The sequence below is a fragment of the Magallana gigas genome, chromosome 4 (genome assembly GCF_963853765.1).
Source record: "Magallana gigas chromosome 4, xbMagGiga1.1, whole genome shotgun sequence".
NCBI lineage: Eukaryota > Metazoa > Mollusca > Bivalvia > Ostreida > Ostreidae > Magallana > Magallana gigas.
In genome coordinates, this window is record NC_088856.1 from 7,885,336 (window position 1) to 7,899,993 (window position 14,658).

Sequence of the window (14,658 nt, forward strand, 5' to 3'; positions counted from 1 at the left end):
GGTTTAGTCGTGAAATACAATTTTTAATTTATTTATTTTTTCCAATTTAAATCTATTAGTTTACAAAAGCACAATTTCTACATGTACCTACATTCAGTTTTTAATATATTTAACAAACAATAAGAAAAAAAATATTGCCTTAAATTTTGGTGGTATCGATCACACAACATAAAAACCCTAGTTATATAATATTAGCTTACGTCTGGTAAGTTAATAGAGCCATTTCAGACACATTAAAGTAGGCTGTTAAAATAACATAACATAATATAATAATTTACGGACTAGTATTACTTTTTCAAAACGCTCAATTGTTGGGAAATAAAATGTTGTTTTCAATGTATAGTGGGTCATCTAGATCTCTCCAAGTTTTTTGATAATTGCACTCGGTTTGTTTTCCATAAGACCTTATTTAGACTGAGAAAAATATGGAACACAGGCCCACTCTATAAAAGAAAAGGCCTTGAAGTTCTAGAATAAAATGACACTATTTGAAGGTTTTGATACGTATACGCCTGTTTGAGTCAACATATTCCAAATATTGAATATATTTAAAGGTTAAAATTCGATGATATGTTAAATATATATTGTTTTGAATATTTTGTTTACTAGTAACAAAAAAATATCAGATTTATCGATATTTCAATTTGTCAGTATCTTGTCCGTCCGTGTATAGGCACTATACACGCCTTATACACCCATCTTCTTTGTTAACGGACAACACACATCCAACGGCAATATGTTACCAGATAGACTCAAGTGACTTAAAATAATACATGTTCACCAATTGGCCATTTTTCACCCCCGCCCCAAAATAAAAATCCTCAACCCCTGCCCCATGGGCAGGGAATTTCACAATCTAAGAAGACGACATTATGGACATATCTTTTATATAAAAATGCATTTAGTTTATCTCACATGAATTTCAAAATTTTGGTAAAGGAATTTTTGTAAATCAACTATTTCTTTTTCTCAAATACTAGTATATATGGGAGGAGAGTAGAAGAATTTTTTTTTAATAATTAATATACATTTAAATAAATAGCCATATAGGTTCCACCCTAGGGCCTGAAACCCTGACCCTGGGGCCATGAATGTCACAATTTTGGTAGAGAGCTTCATGGACATCATAAACATCATTTAGTTTTTCTCAAATATATATCATTTAGTTTTTATCAATTATAAATATGGGAGTAAAGAAAACGTTTTCAAACATATACACTATATGGCAAAATTTGCCCCACTCTAAGGCCTGAACTCCTGACTCAGGGGCCATGAACGTCAGAATACTGGTAGAGGATTTCATGGACATCCTGCCCATATGTGAGAAAGTAGAGAAGAAGATTTTTGAATATCTGGTCTTTTTGGCATATTTTGCCATGCCCATGAGGTCCAGGGGATGTTAAAGTCATAAATTTCACAATATAAGTTCCTCTTATCAGAGAGATTCTTCAAATAAAAAATGGTAACAATTTCAAGAAGAATTGTTAATGCAAGACTACGGACGAAGACCAATTGCAATAGGTCACCTGAGTGACTCAGGTCACCTTAAACATCAAGATGAAGAACATTTGTGTACTGATATGTAATCATTTATTCACTGAATACCATTTTCAAGTTAAAGTTAATGAACACAATCAATGTATTGCACAAAAATTACACAATGAGTTATAACAGAGACAGTTGGAGAAGTGGTCCCCACTCCATAACTTGTGCTTGAACTAGTACAAGAAACATTTGCCATAAAATCAGAACCAGTTCTGTAGACTTATCTCCCTCGAGAATAGTACCCCTTACCTTGATTCACAGGCACTTGTTTCTGAGAAATTTTTTTACCCTATAGTATAATAATAACACTATTACTTATTAGGTTTGTTACTGGATGTTTAAAGAAATTTGTGGGGTCGGTAAAGTCCATAGAAGGCGAGGCGGAGCCGAGCCTTCTATGGACTTTACCGACCCCACAAATTTCTTTAAACAGTCAGTAACAAACCTAATAAGTGTTTTGTTTTGTCGAGGACCTAAAGTTTGATATGTAAACAAACGTTTGTGTACAAAATCAGTTCAAATAACGTTACGTCCGCCATGTTGCGCAATAAATTTTGACGCTTGCCTTTTAAAGAGATTTGTAAGGCAGCCACGTGACGCGTTTCATCCAATGACGTCGAGACATTCTAGTCCGAGGCAAAACAAAAGGTGTTATTATTATACTATAGGGTAAAAATTTTTCTCAGAAACAAGTGCCTGTGCCTTGATTTCAGAGTCTTTACTGTGTTGGAGAAAAAATTTAGGACCACTCATAAATACAATTTAAATCACATAGATAAAAACAATGTTTTTTGCAGGTACATACACTGTACACATGTTTGTTCATTGTAAACTACTCTTACAAATGTATTTATAATACAATGCAGTTACTGTCATGAGATTTTATCCTCAGATTTGTACCATACATGATTGTACTACCAATGTGTCGAGAATAATGTGCTATGAATTTAAAATTCAAACATATTTTAAACAGTTTTAAAATTTCAGATTACAAGCATTCATAATTCAATAACACAAATTTCACAATCATTATACTGTCGCTCGTACTCCAGGATTCTGTAAAATCACTTGGGTGATTGATGCCTGTCGTTGGTTTCCTGTCCAATCACATTGACTTGTCACCGCCTCCTGTTGGCTCGGACTCTCCGCCTCTCCGCTGCTGTTTTAACATTTGAGACCCTCCCAAGTCCGAGTCCTGTGTGCCGTTTCTTGATCAGCGAGTGTTTCTCAACAAGATCTGCAAGGTGACCCTCTTTGGCCAGCATGGATAGGAACGTACAGATAAATTGGTCGTAGTTGTGTGTTCTCCGACAGTCGTCAATCTGAAATAAAATGAGATCTTTATCAACCATCTGTAATTACCATAAAATTCTTTGTAACCAACTGACTCTAATTATGATTTACACACAACAAATTGTGGGATCATCAAAGATTTTCATTCAGTAAGGTTGATACGGAAAGGGAGGGATGAAAAAGGGGGTAGAGGCCAATAATCTACCAATAATGCTAATGTCAAAATAAAGCATCCCAGACAACATATACATAATTTACGGTACATTTATTAACTACCCCTTGAAAATGACATTGGTTTTGGGAGGCCAAGAAGTCATATGGGTTTTGCCAGACACAAAAAAGTATCTGATCTAAATTCTTTACTTGGTATTTTACAAATACTGTATAAGTACTGTAAAATCATCTGTCTGAGAATAGATTCCATGATATACATGTATATTAGACCCTATATGTTTAACATAGTAACTGTCAAGACAGTACCTGTATATAAAATGTTGCAAGAGTAGATGAAATGAACAAAAAATATCAACATTATTATCAAAGTAACTGTACTGTTATGCAGCACTTCATCTCTAATGAAGTGACTGAATGACACTGGTCGATCATATGAGTTTCTCCTAAATGAGGGATTACACTGGTTGGTTGAAGAAAGTACCTGATATTTTCTCCTCTTCTCTATTTCATCCTTGAGATTCACCTCACACAATTTAATTTCATTTTCTACATTTTTCAATAAGGCAAGCAGATCCTACAAAAAAAAAGAAATAAATACACACAGTCACTTATATACTCTGTACAATATTGTACATGACATTTATAGTGTATACCATTACTTAATTATACAAAGAACAGCAATAAATTGGTTTTTGTGTAAAACGTGTTTAAATAGTGTGTAACTTTATTTTGTATGATGAAGTCTTAATTTGTTAAAAAACACATTTTTCAAAATATTTTGTACACTGTCCAGACCTTGGGTGTGAATGGTTGGTTTCCACTGAATTTTCTCTTGTGTCTTGTAGTCTGTCCACCCTCCTCTTTGTTTGTTCCATCTGTAACAGATTTAGGTGAAAACATAACAAAACACCCAACTTCTTCTATCCTCAAACAGTACATAGTGTTTGACCAAGAGAAAGAAAGACTAAGTCTTATAAAAGAATAAAGAATTATTTTGCTTCTTTCCCTGTCTAAAGTACCAAATTCTTGATCCATTCATTGTACTTGGTTTAATATTGAATTTTCCTAAGCAAGACAAGTAATCTTACATTACTAATTCATTTCATAAACATGTATAACTAAATACATGTAATACATTCTGATTAAATTGTCAATGCAGTACAATCTTCATAGATATATGGAGCTCCAGATAAAACTGAGCAGAGATGTTGCAAACAATTCATTGTCATAGACTAGGGTTATTTAACATACATCTACATTTACATCTATAAAGATTAATACAGTATAAAATTAATAAAGGGTGAGGGTACCTGCTCCATTGTCCGTGTGGGGACTATTCTGACAGGAATTGAACCCACTGTTAGGCGAGCTGAAACAACTGCCCACTTCTGATGCAGTGTCTGTACTCTCACTTCCTGGACCAGAGGACGTTGCAGATTCTGGAAACTTGGTCTCAATTGTCAGTGGCTTTGTCAAGTCTGATGATGCAGCACCTTCCTCCATTATTTGAATTTTTGATTTTTCAACACTTTCACTCTTTTCATTGCTTTTTTCCTTTGTTTTTGAGTCCTCAGCTGTTACTTTACATTCTGAATTATTGTCTTGCTCCATTTTTTGTGTCTCTTGTTCACTTGTTTTTAGCTCTGTTTTAGTTTCTTCTGTCACTTTACTTACACTTTCTACTTTTATTTCAGTTTCGGGCTTAGCACTTTCACTGTCTGAATCGTCCACACAAATGATTTCCTCAGCAGGCTCTGAACTCTGTGCTGCATTGTTGGACTCTGTTTCCATTTTCTTTGTGTCTGTGCTGGACCCTTGAACTAGATCTTGTCCATTTTTCACAGTTAATTTCCCCTGCTGCTTTACTGCAGCCAAGTATTTGTCCCTGTCTGCAGATGTCAGATTGGGATTTGTAACCTTCACCATCTAAACAGCAAGTAAAAATAAAATCAAAGTTCAAAATAATATCAACCCTGTGAAGCCATTCATACTTATTGAATAAGTATAAAAATTTTGCCATACCAAATTTGTTTCATGAAATGGTACTTAAATTCACAGTAAAAATATTGAGATTTTCAAAATAATTTGCTTCTTTGAAACATGAACATGTTCAATTCTATTTGTAAGCTACCGGTAACTTATTACACTAAAACAAAACACTTATAACTGAAGCCAGTAATAAATCAATATACCAATAAGTTTTATGTAAACTTTCCATAATGCAACCCATAACTCACCAAATTCTGCTTAATGTTGAAATATCTTATCAAACTTAAAAATTTACTGATATAAGAGATCATAATGATAATATTTGTGTAAAAAACAACTGTTTTCAAGATATTTAGAAAAAAATTGTGCATATTAAGCAGATTTACAAACACAAAAACAAATAAATGTACCCATTGATGACTGTTGTTAAAGCACCTTGCATGCTATTAATTTTCTACACATATCCAATGATGGTTTGATATAAATCTACACTTATAATTATGCCCCTTCCATAAATAAACTCTACACATGACTGTTACAAGACAGAGAACATTAATTATTTACCATAGTCATGCAAATTTGTACTACATTGCACACACACACACAACACAGATAAACAAAATATGCCAGAAGTATTTAAAATGAAAAAAAAACAGCTGGCAGTGGAATCATGCACAATGGTAGTTTTTAAAACGATGCATTTTTGACATTTAATTTAATAAATATGCCATCAATTCTTTCTTTAAGTTATTGACAGACAAAACAAAAATTCGTCCAAACCTTATCAAAAAATATGAAAGATAGCTTCATAAAAAAAATAAAATGTCAAATTTTTTTTTTTCAAATATCCATTATTTAGGAGATAAATAAAACCACTTCTTTCATTTCTCTAGAAGGTAGGAAAATTGCAATGTGAGCACAGATAGAGTGAAGTTTCTGGTGCTTAAAATGTTGAAAAAAAAAGAAAACAAATGTCCTGATTAAGATAGCCAAGAGACAACACCCCCTGTATATCTACCTTGTTGTCCAGAAGCTTGTAGATAAAACAAACAAATCGTGTTATCTTGTATCAATAGCCATTCATTAGTGTACTTTACTCTGGAAACTGTCCACCAAATTCAAAGGTTGTAAGGTACTAACAAGTTATTTGCTACTATTAAGTGTTCTGGACGAGTATCAATTGGTGACAAAAAATGTCTTTCTTATCAAAATTGCTTTTGAGTTAACGTGTAAATTTACATCTTTCATTTCTACTAACCTACATGTAACTATTTTAAAGCAATTCTAGCACAACTATCGGAACAATAAAACAGTAGATATATACATCATTGAAAGCACAGCAGTGACTAACATCAATTATCTACACTGTTCAAAGTTGTGGTGGATTACAGAATTGAAACTTCACAGAAAGTTAAAATACAAATGTAGTTGAAACAAATTATGATACATTTAAAAATGTACAGTTGTACATGTATATATGTATGATATAAGAAAAATCACTTGTCCACTACCTAAGAAACAAGATAACTTAGCTATTCAAGTATGTAGAAAAAAAGCAGGATAATAGAAAATCATCCCAAAATTCCACTTATTTATACACAATTACATTTACAAGTGGTCTTGATAAACCCTTTTAACTAAAACTTTACAGTATTCTATAACTAGTGATTGGTTTATTGTCAAATTACTTCCCTATACTCTTCAAAACCCCATAATCATTATGTTTAAAGACAATCCCTTTCTTGACTTCAAAATAGCAAACAACCTAGTAATCAACATTTTTCTATTTCTTTGAAAACTGAAATGTTAAAAATTCCTAGTTATCATGAATAACATTTATTGTAAATGCTTAGAAACATACTAAGATTAATACATTTAATTTCTACATTAAAGACTTGCGTGTACACTACTGAAACTACATTAAGATCAAGTGCTTTCTCTAAATGTACATGTGTCTTACTTGTCACAAGTAAGGAGCCCTATCAATTAGATCAATGAGAGAGAGAGAGAGAGCGAGAGAGAGATAATAATTGGTACATGACTGTACAACTGTATCTGTACTCCTCTAGGTAATGCTCTGAACATAGAACTGGTACATGTATGTTCTGTGGTACATAGACAAAAATACTTTTAGTTTTATCAACAGATCCCATCGTTTTGTGTTTAAAGTATTATGTAAATGTAATAATTGTTACAGCACTGTAGAAATATAAAAGTATTTACAGTCCTGTAAAAGTACAAGTGTAATATATTGTGTATACACTACAAACAATGACTAGAATCTATACAGAAGGGGAACTAGATAAACCCTGACAGTTAGTAAACTGGTGCCCAGCTACAATCATACCGTGTCTGAGCCATCAGTGTTAACCGTAACCTACAAGGCGTAAATCTGTATCAATCCCACAGTGCATCAGTTCATAAATATCAATAACAAACATCAAGTAACACACAGATATTTTAAGTCAAGTATAAAAATGTCTTAAACTTTCAAAAATTTTATAGCAGTATAATTAAATTTTGTTTTCCATGCACATACACTTTTCAACTGAATAAAAATGTATTCCCTGATTTATACATGTATTTCTAATTAAATGGCCCTTCCTCTTTAACCCGAAAAATCGTAAAATTAAAAAAAAAATTAAATTAAATGCAAAAAATATATTACTCCTACATTTACCTGGTGATGAAATGACAAAAAAAATGCATAAAATTTTCAATAGAATAACTGCAGTAATGGGGTAAGAGCATCATGCCAAGCTGTGTGCGCGAGTGATAAGCCTATACCTGCTGCAGTGTCTCCAGCACAATCTGTCTGTTCGTCTTCAGTGTGGCCAGTTTGTGTTCGTACAATGAGCGTTTGTCTGGAACCACTGCCATCAGGTTGTAACGGATGTCATGGTATGGTTCTCTGAAGAAGAAATGTCTACCACAATGAAACATGTTAGTAAAATGCATACCACCATTGTACTTTAGGTTTATGTACATGTATATAGTCAGATCATTCCAACCATGAAACCCCAAACAGACAAGAAGAGCGTAATACCATAGGGTTAAAACATGTTCCAATGAATAATATACAGTCATGTAAAATTCAACTTAGGACTTTTACACATAAGCAATCAACACTTACATGTACATGATTTAAAATTTTAAAATCATTTTTAACATTCTAAAATTTATCACGATTTTACTTTACCCTCCTGTGGCCATGCCCAATCTCTCCGTGATAACACGGCGGAACTTTTCTGTCCAATACTCGTCTCTCTCCCAGGGACCTGTCAAAACCAATCAAAATCATATTCTTAGAGGATTAAAATTCTTGTGTTTGTATCAAAAATTGATGATTGTAAATAAAATTGTATTTACGGTAATTAAAGTAAAAAGATGTACATAAATGATCAACGTAAATTCGTATAAATCACCTTTATAAATACATGTACAAAATCATGCATTCAATAAAATGGTATATTATCTAATAGGAATGTATAACAGTAATGTGATATACTACCATGATCTATTGGGTAGGGTTTCAATCCGTCTAGTTCAAACAGTCGTCCATTGATGGGGACGTAACTGACGTAGTGGAAGGCCTCCATGGTTCGGACCGTGGACAGACCCTGCTGTTTCTCTGGAGGGTGCCGGGGCTCAGGTCTATCAAAAAAATCAACAACTGAAAGCTGATTCAAAGTTTTTAATGGGCATTTACGATATTCACTATTTACACAAAAGCCTAGAAGGCTTTGAACTGAAAATGATTTCTTGTACAATTTTTCATTATAACTACTTTAATGATTCTAAAATCAAAATGTAAATACAATATATATCAGAATTATGCTAAATTATGCATGTAATTTCAGCTGAAACCATTGTTTTTCTTAATTAGAGTTTTTCTATTTATTCTTAGAATAATTATGTAAAATCCAAAATAGAATGTCTCTTTCTTTTTTTAAAATGTGTATGGATAACTAAAATTGACTGGTGTTAAACATTTACAGCAATGAAAATGATTGTATTGGAGGACACAATATTTAAGATACTATAAAATATACTACATGTATAATGTAGGATACAACTTGATGATCCTGACCTTGCGTGGCTGTTGTGTGCTGAAGCTAATGCTGGCATGTTTCCTATGGCTACACCTTTGTCCTAAAAAACGAAAACTCATCTTATCACTTAATTTCGATCAATTTTCCAAACTTTATGTATACAACAATTTTCTGAACAAAATTTAGTAACTAGTAAACCTAGTAAAAACTTCTTTTTATACCAATATCACAGTGGAAATGGATAAATGTACCACTCTGAACTAAAAAAATACTATTCAACTTTTTCTTTGCATGCTTGTACTCATTCAAAAGTCCAGTCTTCCATACCCTATAGTATGTTGTACAATAAGCTTGGCATACCTCTGGCCCCATTCCTTTGGAGAACTCTTTCAGTTTGGAAAGGGTCTCCCCCAGCTTTACTCTCTCATCACAGTTCAGCAAGACACTCAATAAGGCATGAGTTGCACAGGAGTTAGGTATCACCTAAAACCATTAAAAGAAACCACTATCAAAATTACTCTCTGACTTCCCAACCATTGTTTCAGTCATATGTAAAAAATGTATACAAGTCATGTATATTGCTTACAACAACAATGATGTTATTTGCAAAATAATGTTCTGTCAAACAGCTCTGCAAATTCCAAACAAAGATAGTTGATACTACAAACTATCTAACAGATTTATATCATTTAAATTTCTGTAAATTACTGGAATAAAATGTAAAAACATCCATTAAAGTGGGAAAAAATGCAAGCAAAAAAAAATCCAAAACAACATTACAAATACTGTTCACCTGTTGGGCAAAGAAAATATTATTGACAACATTTTCATCTTGTACAAATGACTCTTCCTCTGTTGTTGTTTTACGTCGACTCCTTCTCTCTTCAATCCAGCGGAATAAGAAGATAAACCCATAGGCAGTTCTGTAAGGTCAAAAAATGGAAATGGATTTTACCACACTTTGCTTTTACTTTAATTTTGTGTTTCCTTGCGTTTTTACCTAACCTAAATTTGCTAATTAATCAGTTCGTTTAATGAAAATTTGTTGCTAACATTACAGAATTAACCTAATCACTTTACATTTCCATTATTGCCAAGACATTTGAAATTATTATTTAAATCTAAAGAACAGCAAACTTACCCTTCTATTGCCTTTTGTAGGTCATAGATCTCTTCAACTTGCACATCTTTCACTCCTGCAGGCAAAAAATAAATAAATTAAAAAAATTATGGTCAACATTTTATGAATGCATATCACTACCATCATTACAATACAAAATAAATCACTTACCCATATCTTCGATTAACAAGGTAAACAGACCTGTAGATATAAAAAAAAAATTAAAAAAAATAAACAGAACTGTATTTTTTGGATTATGGCTATACATACCTCGACAGTTAAAAAAATACCCTCAAAACATGGTTCTTGATAACACTGTGTGTAAGCATTTTCACATCATTCTTAACGTTTTTAAAGTAGACAACATAACAATTGTTGACTATTGGTAAATTTAAAGCACAGCTTACCCGGATCGCTTTCTAACTCTAGCCATCCTTTGTTCATGTTGCAAAATTGGACAGCCTATGTAATTTTTGTCACCGCTAACCAACTGTGTACCAAATTTATCTCCTCTTAAGAAGAGTTTCTGGGGGAGGTGCTGAAAATTGTAGGTGATTTAATATTTTATGCCTTAACGTAGAGTGGGGTATGGCATATACGTAATACAATAAGTATTATATTCCCAATAATGACAATTAATATTATCTTATAACCAGAATTAAAATCAATATTTGATAATAACTTCTCCCTTGATGACTTTTTACATCTCCACTGTTAAAGAGCTAACAATGGGACACGCAGCTGAAATATCGGTGTTTGTCAGCATATTAATTGTAAACTTGATTGTGATGTATTGCATAAATCAAGTACAACAGAGTCCATACATGGATGAAATATTTCATATACGCCAAGCCAAACATTACTGTCATGGTAATTTTACAGTGGTAAGAAAATCTTGCTTAATTCGCCGGTACACTGATGTTTTCATATATGGCAAAAAATTAGGACTATGTTTTGAGGTGACACTTTATGGCAAAAAATTAGGACTATGTTTTGAGGTGACACTTTATGGCAAAAAATTAGGACTATGTTTTGAGGTGACACTTTTGTACCCTAGGGTACACTGCCGTGATGATGTAATGAACCCCTTCAGGGTAACTGCTGTGCTGCTCGTTTGGAGGGCAAATTGATTAAGTTTTGGCGAAGTATATGTAGGTAGACAATTGAAAGACGTAAATTGAACAATTTACGTTTCATAATATTTCATTAAAATATGTCAATTTGCCCTGCAAAAGAGCACTACCACAGTTACCGTGAAGACTGAAGGGTTCTAAGTTACTTTCATACTGAGGCTGGTTTTGGTCCAAAATGTAATGGGATGTATGGGAGAAATAATGATGGACCAGATTAGGATTCAAACCCGGGCCCCATTATTTTCTAGTCAGGTGCTGTACCAATTGAAACTGGGACCTGTATTCAAGCAAGGGTAGCAATCACAGTAAAACCTATCTGCTAAATTTACAACACTTGAACCTCAGAAAATTGATTGCATACATTAACTATCTCGCATATATTCAAATTAATTTGTGATATACATGTATGTTGTCTGATTGGTACTTATATTATTTGTTTTAGTGGGATCCAATGATAACTACCCTTCCTGGGCTATATTTAATAACAGTGGGAATCTTGAAGCCTTTTATTCTCCTGCTTGGGGTAGACACAGCATGTTCTGTGGCAGGTCTCCGCCTCGTAAACATCCTGTTCCAAGCAGGAACATTTTATGTCCTGAGAGCAATCTACAAAACCATACACTCTACACCCCAGGCAGACAACAAAGTGAGTATTGTGTGAATACATGTACATCATATTTTTGCATCAAAAATTGATACTTTTCAATGTAAAGGGAATTTAGTATCTTGTGAAGACATACGACATACTATTATATTTAACTTTCAATTGATAGATCAAATGAATGTACATTATGTATAACCAGTACCTGATGTTTTTCAAATTGGCATATCCATTCCAGTGTTATTCTTTTTTCTTCAGGAAGCTGACAAAGTGGCCTTGGTGACAGCTATAACCTTGACCTTCTTTCCTTTGCTGCACTTCTTCACCTTTTTGTACTACACTGACCCAGGATCCACTTTCTTTGTCCTGCTGATGTATCTCTTTCATCTTCATGGAAACAAAACATTGGCTGCATTCATGGGTGGAATGTCAATTTTGTTTCGACAGACAAACATTGTCTGGGTCATATTTATGGCTGGTTTGTCTGCAGCAGATGTTATTCAGGATTGGATGAACAACCATGCGCATGTCAAGAAAAAAGACAAAACACAGCAGGCCCCTTTAACAGATGGACAAACCTTTCAGAGTTTCCTGAAATTTCTGTTTGGAGACTTTAAACATGCACCCCAGAAGCTTCTCGGACTGATTGGATGTGTGATAGTGCAGTGTCTTTATTACATCATCACCATGGTACTGTTTGGTTTATTTGTTCATTTAAACAAAGGCATTGTTGTAGGAGACAGGTCCCAGCATGAAGCTTGCTTGAATTTTCCCCAGATCTTTTACTTTGTTTCATTCACCGTTTTATTTCTCGGACCATACATGATCCGTCCAAGTCGGATCATTAATTTCATTCTTTTTTCTGTGAATCATCTAACACTTACTGTAGGATTTTTAGCAATATCTTATGCCATTGTAAATAAATACACCTATGTTCATTTGTATTTAATATCTGATAACAGACACTACACATTCTATGTATGGAGCAAAATCTATGAGAGATTGCCTCAAATCAGGTATGCATTGATCCCATCATATTATTATGGAATCTTTTCTCTTTTGCAAACCATGAAGTATAAAAATGTATTTTGGAAACTAGTTTTCATTATATGTCTGTTTGCATCAACGATTCCGCAAAAATTACTGGAGTTCCGATATTTTATATTGCCTTACCTATTGTACAGACTCAATGTAAGATTCGTGTCATGGAAGGAGATAGCATTAGAGGTCTTGATATACTTTACTGTCAATGTGTTCACTATTTACATGTTCATAGCCAAACCTTTTAAATGGGGAGATAATGTTGATTTACAGAGATTCATGTGGTGATTTAGTCCAAATTATGATTGGTAGACATGTTTATAGTTTGATTAATGTCATTTTAGGTTTGATTAGGCATGTGTACATCAGTTAAAAAGTGGTACATGTACACTTGTGCGTGTATATGTATAAGTCAATATGTAACACTTTATCTTGTTAATTTTCTATTCTTTGTTGCTGTAAATTTTGATTTGTATTTTATATACATGTATTACTTTTGAAAAATATTTTTGATAGTCAGCTACTTTTTTAGTATGTTTGTTGAAACAAACTGAGTAAATGAAAAAAAATTTGATAAAAAAATTGCATTGAATTGTAATAACATTCCATATATCGATAACCACATAACTGATTCAATACCTATGTGAATTGTATTAAGTTTTGTATTCTTGAAGATGCATTTTTTATCGACATATGCAATGAATGTACATGTTACAGTAGTGAACTAACTTTACTTGTACTTTTTTGCTCACCTGAGCTGAGAGCTTAAGTGAGCTTTTCTGATTACTTTTTGTCCAACATCCGTCTGTCTGTCCGTAAACTTTTACATTTTCAATTTTTTTCTCAGAACCACTGGGCTGATTTCAATTAAACTCGGCCCAAAGCATCCTTAGGTGAAGGGGATTCATGTTTGTTAAAATGAAGGGCAACTCTCTCTCTTTCAATGGGAGATAATTAAAATATTATTGAAAATGTGTTGGTATTTTCATAAATCTTTTCTCAAAAACCATTTGGTCTGAAAAGCTGAAATTTGTGTGGAATCATCCTCAGGTAGTGTAGAAATCGTCTACTCAGAAATTATCAGCCAGCAAAGCTAAAACTTGTGTGAAAGCATCCTAAGGTAGTGTTGATTCAAAGTTGTGAAAATCATGATCCCCGCGGGTAGGGTGGGGCCACAATGTGGGATCGAAGTTTTACATAGGAATATATAGAGTAAATCTTTAAAATTCTTTTTCTCAGAAACTAATCAGCCAGCAGAGCTGAAACTTGTGTGGAAGCATCTTCAGGTAGTGTAGATTCAAAGTTGTGAAAATCATGACTCCCGCGCGTAGGGTGGGGCCACAATGGGGGGTCGAAGTTTTACATAGGAATATATAGAGTAAATCTTTAAAAATCTTCTTCTTAGAAACTAATCAGTCAGGAAAGCTGAAACTTGTGTGGAAGCATCCTCAGGTAGTGTAGATTCAAAGTTGTGAAAATCATGATCCCCCAGGTGTAGGGTGGGGCCACAATGGGGGGTCAAAGTTTAACAAATGAATATATAGAGTAAATCTTTTAAAATCTTCTTCTCAGAAACTAATCAGCCAGATAATTCTTTATAATTGTTAAGACTTAGGCCCCAGGACAATTCTTTGGCCTCCAAGAAGGTTCAGAGTTTGATGTAGGTTTATATCCCATATATAAACTATTGTTAATGATCTTTTTGAGAAC

General features: G+C 33.4%; 2 protein-coding genes across 6 annotated transcripts; one reads left to right on the plus strand and one right to left on the minus strand.

The window, feature by feature from the left end:
* Positions 1-1,583: 1,583 nt before the first annotated feature.
* LOC105332980 (ubiquitin carboxyl-terminal hydrolase calypso) lies at positions 1,584-10,717 on the minus strand. Of its 4 annotated transcripts, XM_066081141.1 has the most exons (16): positions 10,581-10,717; positions 10,345-10,374; positions 10,195-10,249; positions 9,847-9,976; positions 9,414-9,536; positions 9,092-9,153; positions 8,513-8,655; positions 8,201-8,279; positions 7,789-7,912; positions 7,349-7,378; positions 6,020-6,034; positions 4,323-4,938; positions 3,808-3,887; positions 3,494-3,586; positions 2,248-2,867; positions 1,584-1,794 (listed from the first exon to the last, which is right to left on the minus strand). In XM_066081141.1, exons 1-15 carry the CDS (start codon positions 10,615-10,617, stop codon positions 2,664-2,666), a joined length of 1,821 nt encoding a protein of 606 aa, XP_065937213.1. In that variant the 5' UTR covers positions 10,618-10,717; the 3' UTR covers positions 1,584-1,794; positions 2,248-2,663. The 4 variants fall into 4 exon arrangements, with proteins under 4 accessions (XP_065937213.1, XP_065937215.1, XP_065937214.1 ...); XM_066081143.1 differs by lacking the exon at positions 7,349-7,378 and having other exon boundaries at positions 1,585-1,794; XM_066081142.1 differs by lacking the exon at positions 6,020-6,034 and having other exon boundaries at positions 1,585-1,794.
* A 141-nt stretch (positions 10,718-10,858) lies between these two features.
* Positions 10,859-14,658, plus strand: LOC105332981 (dol-P-Glc:Glc(2)Man(9)GlcNAc(2)-PP-Dol alpha-1,2-glucosyltransferase). 2 transcript variants are annotated; one of them, XM_011435749.4, is made up of 3 exons: positions 10,859-11,057; positions 11,749-11,952; positions 12,166-14,658. In XM_011435749.4, exons 1-3 carry the CDS (start codon positions 10,866-10,868, stop codon positions 13,234-13,236), a joined length of 1,467 nt encoding a protein of 488 aa, XP_011434051.3. In that variant the 5' UTR covers positions 10,859-10,865; the 3' UTR covers positions 13,237-14,658. The 2 variants fall into 2 exon arrangements, with proteins under 2 accessions (XP_011434051.3, XP_011434050.3); XM_011435748.4 differs by lacking the exon at positions 10,859-11,057 and adding an exon at positions 11,344-11,558.

Excerpts from the sequence above, each read along its gene's own strand:
- LOC105332980 (XM_066081141.1), bottom strand. The coding sequence starts at position 10,617 with ATGAACAAAGGATGGCTAGAGTTAGAAAGCGATCCGG. Across the intron at positions 9,154-9,413 it reads CCAAAGGAATGGGGCCAGAG|GACAAAGGTGTAGCCATAGG; the intron begins GTATGCCAAGCT and ends TTCGTTTTTTAG. Across the intron at positions 2,868-3,493 it reads AGAAGAGGAGAAAATATCAG|ATTGACGACTGTCGGAGAAC; the intron begins GTACTTTCTTCA and ends ATTTTATTTCAG.
- LOC105332981 (XM_011435749.4), top strand. The coding sequence starts at position 10,866 with ATGACTTTTTACATCTCCACTGTTAAAGAGCTAACAATGGGACACGCA. Across the intron at positions 11,058-11,748 it reads GTCATGGTAATTTTACAGTG|TGGGATCCAATGATAACTAC; the intron begins GTAAGAAAATCT and ends TATTTGTTTTAG. Across the intron at positions 11,953-12,165 it reads CACCCCAGGCAGACAACAAA|GAAGCTGACAAAGTGGCCTT; the intron begins GTGAGTATTGTG and ends TTTTTTCTTCAG.